Source organism: Lissotriton vulgaris, chromosome 11 (genome assembly GCF_964263255.1).
Source record: "Lissotriton vulgaris chromosome 11, aLisVul1.2, whole genome shotgun sequence".
Lineage (NCBI taxonomy): Eukaryota > Metazoa > Chordata > Amphibia > Caudata > Salamandridae > Lissotriton > Lissotriton vulgaris.
The window spans coordinates 846,589,338-846,604,772 of NC_141699.1; the positions used below are offsets into that span (position 1 = coordinate 846,589,338).

Consider the following 15,435-nt stretch of genomic DNA (forward strand, 5'->3'; position numbering starts at 1 on the left):
ATTCTTGGGGGTGATCCCACCACCTGGGGGATTACTGCTAATAGTAACAGGAGGTGTTGGAGCTTTACTTGGAGGTATATTTTCTTTATTGCTATTTTTGGACAACAGCTGTCTGTTTTCCAGTGGCCAGTCTGTTTACAGGCATGGCAGTAAGGTTTCTTCTGGGTAGAGGAGTTGTTTTGGAACCCATCCCCATCCTTGGAGTTTTGGGGCCCTGTGGGAGACTTGTCTTTAGATTTATCCCCACCCTTCTCTTGAGCCTTGGAAGTATCCTTCTTTTGGTCATTACCCGGATTCTTAGGCCTAATTTTGGTTCTGACCCATTTGTCTGCCCTCTTACCCAATGCTTGTGGAGAGGCCAGATCTGAGTCCACCAGGTGCTGGTGCAAAAGCTGTTTTTGACAATTACTTAGGATCTGCTCCCTCATAATCAAATTATACAATCCTGTATAGTCATGTACATTGCTGCCAAGTAGTCAACCTTCCAGAGCCTTAGTAGCACAATCTACAAAATCAGTCCAGTCCTGAGTCTGAGCTTTTTGGGTATCTCTGAACAACAACCTGTATTGCTCAGTGGTTAGGCCAAACCCATCAATAAGAACACTCTTAAGGACAGTGTAATTTTTTGCATCCTCAGGTCTAACAGTGAGGAGCTTATCTCTCCCTTTCTCAGAAAAGGAGAGCCATAAGATTGCAGCCCACTGTTCTTGAGGAACCTGCTGTCCCATGCAGGCTCTCTCCAGAGCAGTCATCCATTTGTGGATGTCATCCCCTTCTTTGTAGGGGGGCACAATCTTGCTCAGGTTTCTATGATCATAGGACCTGTCTTTATCTTTAGGGATAAAGTTGCTGGCACCAGTGGAATCTAATCCACACAATTTTTATTCCCTTGCTAAATCAAGTTTAGCTTGGGCCAAGGCTACCTCCTCCCTCTCTATCTGGAGTTGGACAGCCCTCATCCTGGCCCTATGCTCTTTTCTCTGGGGGGGAAGTCATTCCCCTTTGAGATTCCCTTGAGGAACTAGAAAGTTGAGATTCCCTGGAAGGAGATCTCTCCCTTCTATTACCTGGAACTATTCTGCTATGGAACCTGGGGAGGTGCTGGCCCTCTCCATTTCCATGTAGGCCCACGTTGGTCTGGCTAAGCCTCCCAATTGGTACCTGGGTATCCCCTTGATCCTGATCTGACTCTTCACCTTCTGATTCAGGGTCCACCTCCTCATTTTCTACCTCTGGGGGGGTGTTCTCAGTATCTGGGGAGTTCACTCCTTCTCCTGACTTTGAGGGAACTACACTAGCTTTCTCAAGATCATCATTCTCTAGGCTGGCTATCAGGATGGGAATGGTAGGGTTGTGCCCCATTTTCAACCTCCTTGCAGTGCACAAGGCACTCAAGTCCCTATGGCTGAGTTTGTCATAGCTGGAGGGTTCCTTGGCAAGGTCACCTTCCACAGGCAGAGCAATGGGTTACTCACCTGTGCCAGACATGACTCTAGTGAGGTGTTAGTGGTGCACTTACCTACACGAAGTGTTTTCCTACTGTACCTTGCTAGTGAGTTGTAGGCAGGGTGTGCTAAGCCCTTTTATCTACAACTACTAAGTTCAGTAGAACTTAAATATGTAAGCTTTGTTTATATGTACCTAAGGTACTTAATGTGATCTTTCAATTTGATAAAAAGATTGCAATGGTAAAACAACAGCAAGCTCAAATACCACCGCTGCCACCAATGTGAGAAGTTGGCCTGATGTATGATGTCCACAATTCTGTGGGCACCTTGTATCAGTCCAAACAATCCCTCATGGTGGTGGTTGTAAGTCAACCTTATAGACAAGCTATCCTAGGGGTAGCATGGACTAAGCAGCCTTCAGGCTAAACTCAAGAGGGCCTGTGAAGCCAGCTGTTTTACCATATGCAATCCTGTAATATCAAATGAAAGGACACCACACAAGTTTTAGATTATAAAAATATATGTATTTATTACTAGAATAATCCTCTATACTCTTTATGAGTATAGAAGCACAAGCGTTTAAACAAAAGCACAGTTTAACATATGAAAGTTACACGTTTATGGATGAGGCCGGTGGCCACTCAAACCATATATTAAAAAAGTGGTATAAGTATCACTAATCGAACAGTGGTAAGGCCTAGGGCCTTGGGAATCGCTGGGACTACTCAGGACTATCAGTGATGAAGTCGGGAAAAGCCCGCAGGACTTGGGTGCAGCTCTAAAAGCACACGCATGCACCAATGCAAAGTCAATGGTGCGTAAAAGTTATCGAGTTACAGTTTTAGGAGTCTTCCGACTGGACTAGAAGTACAAAACTTTAGACTTAAACACTAGAGGTGTAAACCACCGCAGGAGCACCGGCTTTCAAGAGTTACCTCACCCACAGGAAGCGGGTGCACATGTGCAAAGTCGTGTCGGGTTTCATCGTGTAGATCTATGAAGCCTGGAGATGAAGATGCAGGCGGCCAGAAGAGAAGTGTCCGCTGTGATCCAAGGGTGGATCGAAGATGTAGAGTACCTGAAAGCAGAGGGGACAGAGTCTGGGTCACTCAGCAGTGACCAGGGTGGAACCAGGAAGGAACCAGGCAATGTCGGGCGCAATCAGGTAGTTGTCGAGAAGCTTGTCTCCCCTGCCACGTAGACTCTGGGGCACCGAGGATGTCCAGGAGTGGATCACGAGCTGTCCCACGAAGGCTCTCGCTGCCGGCGGTGTCGGCTTCCGGATCGGAGCAAACAGACCTTGGCAAATGCAACCCACGCAGAATTCGAAGATCGCTTCTTACTCGGACCAGCAAGGTCAGAGCGGTGGCTCCTTTTCAGGGGAGCGAGGGCCAGTCTGGAGCAACCAGACTAGCAGAGCAAATTCAAAGGTTCGTCGGTACTGGGGCCACTAGCCAACTGGCAAGCGACCGGACCAACGCTTCGAGCAGAAAAATGCAAAAGAGCCCCACGCAGCACTCAGTGAGTGTGAAGGGGAGAGCTTTGGTGCAAAAGCTGCTCGGGGCTGGGGCTTTTCAAACCTCAATGCACAGCGTCGAGGGAGCCTCGGGAGCTGCACGGTCAGCACTTCGTAGTTTTTCCAAGATGGCCGGCCCCACGCTTTAGGTCGCCTCCACGGGTCTCAGATTCGCTGGGACTGTGGATCGGGCTGTTGGAAGGCAGGAAAGCTGGGTCTTGTCGATCTCTGTCGCTCGAGTTCCGGCGGGAACTGCAACAAAGCAAACGGGGATGCGCTGGATGGTGCCTGTTTGCACAGGGTGGTCACTCCTTGACCACAAGGGAGATTCTTAAGTCTTCCACGTCGAGTGGGATGTCAAAGGCTCCAGAGTTTCGTTTCATAAGTTTCAGTCAGGATAATCTGATGTGCGTTGGCACAGCTCCTACCTTTATTCCAAATCAAGGGGCTGGATTACCTGCTAGGTCCCTCCTATGGGTGGGACCAAGGAAGGGGGTGGTTACACCCCTTTCCTTTGTCCAGTTTCGCGCCAGAGCTGGGGCTAGAGTGCCCCAGCACCGGTTTGAACTGGACTATGCATGGGAAGCCTTGTGCTCCCCAGGCAGTGTCTAGTTTCATTCAACCCTCCCTGCTACAATCCACTATCTCCTGTCTGGGGTGGTGTAACACCTCTCTGTGACAGGATATCTATTGTCCAGGCCTCCCCTGCCGGAGTTTCGGTCAGCAGCAGGAGGCCAGACTCGTGTCTGTGGCAGCAGCATCCATTTTGTGATGCTGGGGCTCTGGTTAGATTTAACCGCGTTTAAGCAAAGTAACATGTCTTCTCCCTCTAGAAGAGTGGAATGCTACCCCCGTCGCCAGGACTGGCGAGGAGGTAGTTTTCCAAAGCGTATGACACCTTACACGACATGTTTCGATAAAGCCAAACCAAAGTTAGCAAGTAACCGCGAGGATTATAATGCACTTAAGAGTATATGGCATGGCAATATCCCGGAACAGCTAAGGGAGTTGGTCCCGACAGCTGCAGACAGGCTCAGCTCATGCTAGAGCACCATCTCACATAAAACCAAGCACTCTGCCTCCAGGATTGTTAAGGCCTTCCATAGGAGTGACTTATAGGTATATATATGTCCAGATATAGGTTTAGAGATATATGTATACTATATCTAAGCAAGGGGTGATTACACGACCTTGCCCCAGCTGAGTGATCAGCCAGTTGTGTCAGTTTGGATAGCCAGCCAGGGGTGGCAAAAGATATGCTGCAGCCCCTGGTAGGCCTTGGATGCACCTATGCCCTGGGTACCTATAGTACACTGTACAGGGGCTGATAAGGTGACCCAAGCCAATTTAGTTATGCACCTAGGGTACATGGAGTCCATTTTAAAGAGAGAGCAGATAGCCTGGGGCCCTGATTAGCAGGATCCCAGGCCAACTAAGTCGAAAACCAGCTAAACGCAAGGCAAAAAATCCGGGGGGAACCATAGTCAGGTATCCACCTTCCTACACATACCTATCTAAACCAGTTGTGAAGGAAGTCTACCGAAGGGCCTTCCTAATCCTTTCTTGTTGTATTGATTACGGAATAGCTTGCCGTGAATTGTGCACACCATCATTCCAAACCTAAAAGTGCGCAATTTATAATCATGATGCCAAAAAGTAACTATATATCTTGTAACCTAGCATAACTGTCTGGCTTACACAGATCTTTTCCATTTGTTTGTTTTCATTAGAATAAGTTGACAACCTTGGATATAGCGGCCAACCGAATTAAAAAGATCGAGAACATCCGCCACCTATCTGGCCTACAGGAGTTCTGGGTAAGTGGGGAGATCCTTTAAAGCTAAGCATGAAAGGCAGTGGTAGAATACACTGTTTGGTTCAGACCTGACATTCAGGCTATATGTTCTTTTTTTGTTATTTCTTTAATTTGTATAGTTTCTCTATGATTAGTGTGCTGTAGAGCATGAACAGGTACAAATACGTTTAATAGTATGTCTGCAGCATATTTCTTGTAGATACACTTACTATGTCCTCTTGCCATATAGTATTAGCTTTTGAATACTGTAGCTTCTTATGCTCTAAAATGTGTACCCTGTGCATTGTGAGTTTCACGGAAGATGTTAGCCATTTGATGCACACCTGAAACAGAGATACAGAATCCACCTCAGATTTTATATTTCTGCCATCTGGTTTGGAGTTTACCATTGATACATGAAAACACTGTGTACTGATGGCGAAAATGCGGATTTTCCACAGTTTTAATGGGAAGAAAATAAAGATTTTTATTAAAGGCACAGGAGCTAATATTATGCATAACTCCTTTATTGATCCTCAGACACAGCAGCAAAAAAGAACTTGGAATTAGACTAGAACATCCATGGAAAGCTAGAACTTCAATAACATGCATAATATCCTAAAACATGCAGCCTTCTTCCTTCTTTTCTTGCTGCTATTTTTCAGTCCCGTACCACGAAATAAAATATATACTTTATCCGCTGCCAAACTATAAATATCTCCTTTCTTTTCCATGATTTCCATTGGATAAACTTCTTTAACTTTGGCCTGGCAAAAACATAACTGAAATCAGCAAATTCAATGGGTGAGGTAACACACGGAGGGGTAAAACTAGTCTCTGTGTCTAATAAAATCATGATTTTTGCAGTGTGAATCCTTTTCTGGATTCACTTGCTGTGCATTATTCCACCATCTAGTGGTTGGGTCTGGAATAGTACTTATTTTTGGTTTTTTTCTGTTTGGGGCGTCGTCAACCACCATTTAGTGCTAGGCCCATCCCTTGTGTGACCTCAGACGGCGCCCCGGAAGTTCCTTTGTGTGGTAGCCATCTTCAGATTCTTTTTTCCGCCGTTGGGTCTGGAAGCAAAGGGAGACTCTCTGAAGATTTGGACGAAATCTCTGAAAGAATCAAAGAATTCGACAACAAGAACCACCGATTATCGACTATGAAGACACCAGAGAATAGAAGGAACCTATTGCAAAGAATAAAATAGGTCCACAGGATGCTACTTGAATGATAAAATAGCACAAAAATCAAGGGTATTGATCTGACTGCTAGATTACAATACCAACGGTCGGAGCAATTTGGCCGGGTAGAAAGTCCCCCACATCCGACAGGCTGGAGGGGGAACTCGGGGCCATGAAGGTCAGATCCTAATCCTTACAATGAAGGCATGCCTGCGGGGGCCCCGTCGAAGGGTTTAAAATGTCAGTTTCCAACAGCCTTTTCATGGACTTCCTACTGGCATAAAAAGGCTGTCGGAAATGGAATCTGGCGGCACCTAGCACGGCCTCAGTGTGCCGCTATGTGACCAAACTGGCACATGTGATGCCTCCGAAGCATCCATGCTCTGTGCATGGATGTTTAAAAACATTCCTTTAACTGCTTTGGCTGGTGCTGCAGCCCTTTTCCTGGTCGCAGCACATGCCACAATAGTAAAAGTAATGTTTCTGACCGCTTACATGATGGTCGTATCGTAATTGAGCTTTTGGAGCTGATGACTCCTTGACGGAATGTCTCTTGCCAGAAATGATGGCAGTTAAATGCTTGCCCAACCGCCATCGTAATGAGTCCAATAATTATTATTAAATTATATATTTCTTTTACAGTAAAAAAAAATATTCAACATAAAATTAAATTAATTATAATTTAACTAACAGCCCACTGCTACATTATTAATTAATAACATAAATGTAAATATCCATTAAAATTAACAAATTAAACTCAAATAAAATAACAATTAAGCAAGATACATAATTAATAATGCATTCAATATTACATAAAAATTGAATAAAGATTAAAATTACATTAATTACAACAAATTAACTTCTCATCCTATTCCTCTACAAACCCAAAACCCTGCTACTTCAATATAAATGACTAATTAAATATCATAAAGAATCTCACAATTAAAATCCTAGATAGTCCGTACCAAGATATTTTTGCACATTATTTATGTTACATGATCATTTTAATCTGATGTTTGTATTATTTACCCAGCCGAATTTAAAATACACTAGAACTACCGTGCTGAGAACGCCTTGAGCGATGTGAAGCCAGAGAGAAGCTACTAAATTAGCTTGGCATTGCATTTCAATGCTGTGATGTGGAGACGTACACTAAAAAGAAACTCTAAACTGTGATGCATGATACTTGGTAGGGCTAATTGTTTCATTTTTTAAATATTTTCTCTTAATAACAAATTTCATGGTAAAAGGGCAAACATTCTAAACTTTCTTAAATGCCTGGCTTTGGAGTTAACCTAGGTGGTCCTTCTTCAGAAAATACTCTTCTAAAAGGAAGATCCGAAAAACTGCAAAAATAAAAAAGAGAAAAGACCTCACTGTGATTAACACACTCACATCAAAGACCATCTCCTCCTGCTTAAAAGAAATTAGTACAATTGATCTCCATCTGGACTCTGAGAAGACTGTGCATACTGTCGCTGAGCGCTCTTTTATAGGAGAGTAGAAGAAGAAGAAACAGTACTGACCAGCAGGGCATCAAGCCACTGACTTAGATCAATGTCAGCCTGTGGCCCATCGGAATGAAGTTTTGTCTAGAAGGAGGGAGTAAGGAATGGAAAGGAATACTATCTTGGCCAATCAAATCTGCTATAATTCCTGGCATTAGGTTATGAGGAGGAGGTGGTTAAGGCTGCAGAACAAATTAGCAAAACATACAAAGTACAACAAGGTGCAAAAGAGGTTGCAGGATTAAATCTATTCATGTGAAGCTGGTCCGCAGTTTGAGATGCTGCATATTTTAAAATATGTGCTAGACCTGGGCGCAAACTACAAAATACAACTTGGTGATGGCTGGAATAACTGAATTGATCGCAACCAAAAACACCAGGCGGTATTGTTGTCCATTGTTTTTACCACCCGTACCTTTCTAGACAGAATCCCCCCTTATACAAATCAATACTGACTCTGCTTCACATTGGAACAGTATATTTCAAACTGCCAGGAAGGGTCCCCTCCAGAATGGAACACAAGCAACACCACCACTGGTTTCAGCCTATTTCAGTAGGGTGAAGTGAGCATGGGATCCCCATGTCTGGTCATACCTGTCACACTTGGGGTGTCAAATACAAACGAGCACTGGCGTTGCCAATTGGTCTCACAGTAGGAAAGTTGGAGCTATTGGTTTTGTAAATGACATTTTATATTGATGTATTGTTATTGACAATGCCAATAACGATACATAAATATAAAATGTCATTTACAAAACCAATAGCTCAAACTTTCCTACTGCGAGACCTATTGGCAACGCCAGTGCTTGTTTGTTATTGGTAAGTAGGTGTCCTCAGAAGTGTTTCTTGAATGGGGCATTTGTTTACTTTTTTGTTTTACGTTTGATGATTTTAATTAGTGCCTTAAATCTGAAAAAAAATATTTCAGAGACGCCAAAAAAAGTTAATTACCTATTTGTGTTTATATTCGAGTTGTATAGCGCTTCATACCACTTGTGAGACGCTGAAGCACATAGATGGAGAGGAGCATGCTACACAGCGAGAAACTGCTTGGGTGGAAAGAGGTTGTATTTGCAGTGTGGTCTGTGGTGAAGTGTTTTGGTGTCGTGCATCAGTAATCAGACTGGTGCTCTTAGCCAGTCTTGGGCTCTGGTGTTTAAATTGTAGAGGCAGGAAAATATTGAGAGGTAGAGAGTGGGCCGTTTACTTGGGTCATTTGCTATCAGTAATTATTCAGGTCCCCATGAAAGTTTCTTTTAATTTGTGTAACCATGAGCCATCGACCCTTAACTATGCTAATTGTCTTAGTTGGAGGCCACCATTAAGGAGATGTAGCCTAGTGGTCCGAGTTGTCGGTTTTCGCAATGGCAGCGCAGGTTCGAATACTGGCCTTGGTTCAACATCTTGTGATTCTGGGCCAATCACTTAACCTCCCATGCCTCCAAAAAAGTTCAATGTAAACTTGTGCTCATGTAAAGGACTCTAATGCGCTTGGGCCATGTATGCTCGACATAAAAAATACAAAAACAAGCATTAGCAAAGCCAAGAGGACTCGGCTTTGGGATCTGTTGGCTTTGCCAATGGTTGTAGCCACGCTGCACAGTATCCCCGATAGTGTGCAGCATGGCTTTCTTAAAAAAACACAAAACCTACAATGTAAACAGGCGTCTTTTTTAGGCATACGCATGAAGCGCGCGTGAGCCTACAAAATAACATGAGCATTTTTTTTCCTTTTGTTTGCTGATCCAAGTTGAATCGCTAAAAAAAAGTAGAAAAAAGGGAGAGGTTGGGGGGGCAATAACACGGAGGGGAAGCAATACAAAAGGCGGGTCGGAAGAGAAGGACCACGGAGTATGGAAACACAAACACCAAGGAGGTATAGAGTGGAACAAGCAACACTGGGGTGGGGCAGCAACACAGGGACCACGGGTAGGGGAATCAACACTGAGGGTGCAGGTGGGGTTAAGTAACATGGAGACTACATGGGAAGGAAGACAGAGGGCGTGGGTGGGTCAAAACAGATGAGAGTGCACAACGTGGAACTGGAGGAAGAACCACACTCACACGTTTTGTGGGCAGAATAATAAGTACGAGAATGTGGGCAGAATAATAAGTACGAGAATGTGAGAGTGCACAACGTCGAACTGGAGGAAGAACCACACTCACACGTTTTGTGGGCAGAATAATAAGTACGAGAATGTTAAAGAAAAGCAAAAGAAGAGCAAACAAAGCTGTTTTGGAGAGTGACGGGGGAGGAGTCCTTTGCGGCAGAGGCAGGGAGTGTGACAAATGGCCGGAGGGAAGCCGGATGGGGGCGGGAGAGCCTGGTGGGGGGGCGGGAATGTGAGCGAGGAGCTCACGGTGAGACTGTAGGGGGTGTCGACGGGGGGAGGAGTCCTTTGCGGCAGAGGCAAGGAGTGTGGCAAATGGCCGGAGGGAAGCCGGATTAGGAGGCTGATGCGCGTGCTTGTTTGGTCACGTGACCTAGTGATTCACGTGAACTTAAAGAAAACCGCAGGAACGAAACCCTTGGTTTGACGAGCATTTCGAGGACTTGAATTCTCGCTCCGCTCAATGTGCTTGCGCGCATTTATAGGTCGCGAGACCTAAAAAAACGTCAAGGTGGTAAATGGAGTGCCTGAATTTATTTCTCCCCCTGGTAATCGGTCAGGATAGCATTCTGTTCTATTAATCACCTCGGCATGAAGCATATGATAACACCTCTGAAACCTGCAAGACTCTGCCTAGGCCTATGATGCTGTAGATGGCATATGATGGTGGCAGCTTTGCACATGACAGTATATTAGCTTAGGCAAATGCATGTTTCTCATGCCAATTTGCTGCATTCACTCAAAGAAAGCAGGCATGATCAATGCACAGTTGTCCCCTACCACTTTTTAATGTCAGCCACAGCTATTTCATCTTTTTCTACTAACCACTGCTCTGCAAAACCAAACTTACAAATTATGGGCCTAGTTGGGGTGGGATGCATCTAAAGGGACATTTTTCTCATTCCTCATTCATTTGTTCCCTATTGTTGCCTCAATAAGGCTAACACTTTCTGCTATCATTGCAGTCTTGAAGGACCCCACATCTGTTCATATTTATCTCTTTTGCAATGATTTGTATGCTCAACATACACTTCATAGAACAATGTAACAAGAGCTAACCTGCAGAGTCTTTTCCTTTCATCTTCCATCATATCTTTGTAAAATTGCACCTAGAGGCGCAATTTCACCAAAACACTTCTATAAGAACCTAATGGATTGATGTACAAAGCCGTTTAGAGGTTGCAAACCTTGCAATTTGCATGGTTGGCAACCGCTAAGGTTTTTTTTGAGAGTTTGAACTGAACCCTAAAAAGTATGATTATGTTTGTAAAAAAAACCCATGGGGAGTTAAGTGGGATGCCCTCCTGCCATGCCTTTTGTTTGCATACAGAGAGGAACTGCAGAAAGGGGTTGGCTTCAAACCCTTTAAACATCTGTATTGGCACACTGGGAGAGGGCTTCTCACTTTGGTAAATGAGGGCTGGGAGCAAGCTCCTGGGAGAGCCCCTCCAGGATGTGCTACATGCTGGCCCTTTGCAACACAATAGACTGCGTCTGGAAACTTGCCCAGGAAAATCTGAAAGCTAGCCAGGACATATGAAACATTGGCTTGAAATGGGGAACAATCCAAAGTGTAAAACATTGAGTTATTTAATTTTTGCTTTTGCAATTTGTCTTGCCATGAAGACTTCAGCAATATTTCATTTGGTAGGGAGTGAATGGGACCAAAAACATAAGGAAGATCACTATGTTTGTGACACTTATAGGTAGGCAGTGGCAAATGACTGAATTTGATCAGGGGGGTCAACTCACTAACCACAAACCAAAACGGTAGGCACTAATTAGGAAGCACAATGTAGACATAAAATTCCTAGAAGAAACCCATTTGGGGGACGCAACATGGATGCCCCATCTCCATTCTTCTTTTGTTTTAATAGAGCCTCTAGCATCTACAATAAAACAGAATGCAGATATAGTAGGCATTCCTTTCAAGTGTGAACATAAGATTAGCTTATTTTCTAGTGACATGCTTTTCAAATTAATTCTGAGGCAGAGCAAAAGAGGAAGAAGTACAGAGACTGTCCTCAATTCAATTCATCGAAGCCATCCAAGACATCGAACGTAGCAATAATGGCCAAACCTACCATTTTTTACAGCAGGCACCTGGAAGGTAAGCAAACACTCAGCATATATGTTGATAATATAGGACAGACCCCATACACAAATCATCCCCCACTATCCCACTTGTTACGCCATTCCCCTCCCCTGTGTTGCTTTGCCATTCCCCCACCCTCCCCAATGTTGCTTCTGTTCATCCTGCCTGCTTTAAAAAAATTCTTGTACATGTTTTATTTTCTATACAGTTACCAAACCAACTTGGATTGTTAAGTAAAAAAACAAACAAATGTTGGAATCATTTTATAGGCTAGTGCATGCATAGTGCATCGCACATGCTATGTATGCAGTGCAGCTAAAAATCACTGGAAAAGTCAATAGGTTACTGAGACCTATTGACTTTGCCAATTCTTGTTAAATAGTGCCACCTTACAGAACATTCAGAGGACCTAGATACGTCTGTTTACAGGATGCAGTCAGTCCAATTTTATATGGAGCTCTTACACTCCCTTGAAATTCTATCTGCGTTGAAGAAAACTACAAGCCTGCATTTTAAAAGAAAGGGCCTCTAATAATTCAAACCGAAGCACTAAGAACAAAATAGGCCACTTAACCTGTTATCATTGGTGTGGAACTTTCTTTTTTGTTAGTTAAATGCTGTTAATTGAAAGAATTAACTCATCAGGCAAACAGTACATAACCAGGATGAAAATCGAAACAGGAAAAAAGACCTAATGGTTAAGTCCTTTCACAGATTGTGTCAGGAGTTACTGTGATAGTAATGTTTTGGATGTAATAGCTCAAAATTAGCTTCCAACCGGTTCGGAAAGACATCAGACGTATGTATCCTCGCTGCTTGCAATCTCCTGGGATGCAGCTGGTACAAGACACATTCTTTAATTCCAAAAGAACTTCTGCTACAGCAATAACGTCTTCAGAACCGTTTGCTACTTGCACTTCTAAACAGATATATTGTTTTCAAAGGAAAATAACTCTGACCAGAAGCTTTGGATCAGACAAATCCCGTGCTTGGATGCCTCAGCCGACTCCGGCTGCTCCTCGGCAGAAAGGTGTGCTCTTTGATGAGGGACCCATCCCACAGTCTGGAAGAGGAATGAACTTCAACAGCCGTCAGCGCACAGGTCTCTTGTCCTGCTAATGCGCCGTTTGTTATGCGCAATTGCACATTTGCAAGTCTGTGGCCGCCCATCCTGAAGCCTTGCCTTGAGTTTGTTTGCAGGGAAGCAAGTATACCTATCCCCTCTCTAGACACAGAGAAAAGGGCAAGGTGAAAAAGAGTCTATTCAATTCAAAATAGTCTTTATTCGATATTTTTCAATCATAAAAAGACATTTGCAAAATGTACCCCCCACACCCAGCAAAATACAAGATCCATGAAACATCATTTCAGTTTTATCTAAAATTATCAGACTAGGTCTTCACTATTTACAAAATTATTAAATATGTTATATTAAAAGGTTAAAAAAAACAGTTATTAAAAAACGAAATTCATCATTTGCAAGTTATATCAGTTGCTTAATACAGTGTGCAAAATCAGATAGCAGCATGTATCAACTGGCCCTGGGTTATTCCAAACTCATTTTGCGACACCCGAATTATCCACATCCAGTGGAGAAATTTCGACATGGCTATAACAACTAGCTGGGAGGTATCAGTTTGTAAAATCCTAACCGCCTCACTAGCAGTTTTAAGGCCCAACTGGGCGCAAATCGGTTTTAGCCATGAATGCCTGGGTGCGTTATATTCTGAGCAAGCAAACAACACATGCCCAATGTTTTCCTTTTGATCAGGGCAGAAAGGACACCCCGAAGTTTGGTTCTCATGCCATTTTGCAGTAACGGCATTTAATGGTAGTGTCCCCACCCTCAATTGATGATACCTCTTCCGGTCCCCTGGGACAGTAATCCAGTCCCAATAAAGTTCTAGGGCCGGTGCATGTTTGAGTTCTAGGAAGTCTGTGGTGAAAGATCGTTCAATACGACATCCAAAACACTTAACCTCAACCATGCTCCAATAGAGATCTCGTAATACTTTCTTAGGGGGGGAAGACATTCCTTACAGGGTCCTCCCATAATAAAGATAAACCCATCGCCATATAAATTGTTTTTACCTCTCTTATCCATGAAATTTTATGAGCTTTGTCCAAAGCTCTGACCTCGAGGAAACCCTGGGCGTACTGGGAGAGTTCTGGGGTGACCCATAGTCTCCTCCAGTAGGCCACAGATCTGTATTTGGCTATGTCCTCAAAGCTATGAATTCCCAAATCATAGTGGAGAGGTATTAGAGGAGTTGATATTGGTAGGCTAGTAATATTACGAAGAAATTTATTTTGGGCTACCGTCAATTTTCTAAGGTTACTGGTCCCCCAGAGTTCAGCCCCATAGAGGACCGCTGCTCCAACTTTTGCATTATAAATCTTTAAAACCGGAGTAATAGGTCTGGTATGTGAGGAGAATAATTCCTTGGTAAGTGCTCCTGCCAGTTGTGCCTGTTTCGTAACCAGCTGGTTGGTGTGCTCTTTCCAATCTAATTTGTATGACCGTGTGATGCCCAAGTAATTAAAAACTTGGGTCTGTTCTAGTTGCACCCCGTCCATGATAACCTTCCCTCTGATGTGTTTCCGTTTGTGCAGAACCATGAATTTTGTTTTAGTTGTATTAATAACAAGACCATGGTCTGCACAGAACACTTCGAAGACTCCAATGGCCTTCTGGAGTCCCTGTTGGGTCTTTGATATTAGTAGGGTATCATCCGCAAACATCAACAGGGGGATCAGTTTCCCGGCCAACTTAGGTGCATCGGTCGGTTGTTGTTCTAAGTACCTGATCACCCTGTTGATGTATAGCGAACAAAGGGTTGGGGCTAGCACACATCCTTGGCGTACTCCCCTTGCTATGGGGAATTTATCAGTTACGCTACCCTACTGGTTCCATCGAACTTGCGCAAAATTGTTCTTGTGTAATCTAATTAGTAAGGACAAAATTTCGTTTGGGATGCCCTGTTCTTGTAGCGCAGTCCACAATTTAGCACGAGGAACCAGATCAAATGCTAATTTTAAATCAACAAAGGCTGCAAAGAGCATTCCCCCCCCCCCCCCCAAGTAGCACTACATGCCAATATAATAAAACAAATCTAAAAACTTGATCAATGGTACTAGTGTGACTACGGAACCCTGCCTGCAAAGGTGACAATATGTCCTGGTCATCTATCCAACCATGGATTCGCTGCAGGACAAGCCTTGCCAATACTTTTTGTATGCATGCGATAAGGCTGAGAGGCCAATAATTACCTGGATCCGAGCATGCCCCCTTTTTAAAGATTGGGATAATCACGGCACCTTTCCAAGTCTCCGGGATAGGCGAGCTCTTCACAATACCATTGGCTAGCAACTGGATGTAGGAAGCCCAAAGATCTTTGTCATGCATAAACAGATCTGCAGGGACAGAATCCAAGCCTGGCGCCCTCCCTTTTGGGATGTTATTCAAGATTTTTAGGACATCAGCTTTGGTAAAAGATAGGTAGCTAGCACTCACAGTTGTATTTATAAGTACTTCGCACCCTTCTTCCTCTCCATCCTCAGGAGCGAATTGGGACGCATAATGGGAAACCCACGCGTCTGGAGACACATGGTTTGTGGGTTCACCTCTTTTGGCCCCCCTTCCCCATTTGACGATGTTCCAGAAGGAGGTCATAGATCGTTCTTTACTTGCACGTAATAGATCTCTCCAGTACCCTTCCTCCCATTCCCCCTTAGCCCTGGTTTGTGTTCTTTTATACATGAGTCGGCTTCCCTT

At 43.9% G+C, this 15,435-nt stretch overlaps 1 protein-coding gene across 1 annotated transcript in view; it reads left to right on the forward strand.

Annotated features, from left to right (window-relative positions):
- The window catches only part of PPP1R7 (protein phosphatase 1 regulatory subunit 7), a 1,034,080-nt gene that overhangs the window by 831,937 nt on the left and 186,708 nt on the right, over positions 1-15,435 (forward strand). The window contains exon 9 of the mRNA XM_086943981.1: positions 4,695-4,781. Within this exon, the coding sequence (XP_086800107.1) occupies positions 4,695-4,781 (87 nt within the window). The remainder of the gene's footprint in view (positions 1-4,694; positions 4,782-15,435) is intronic.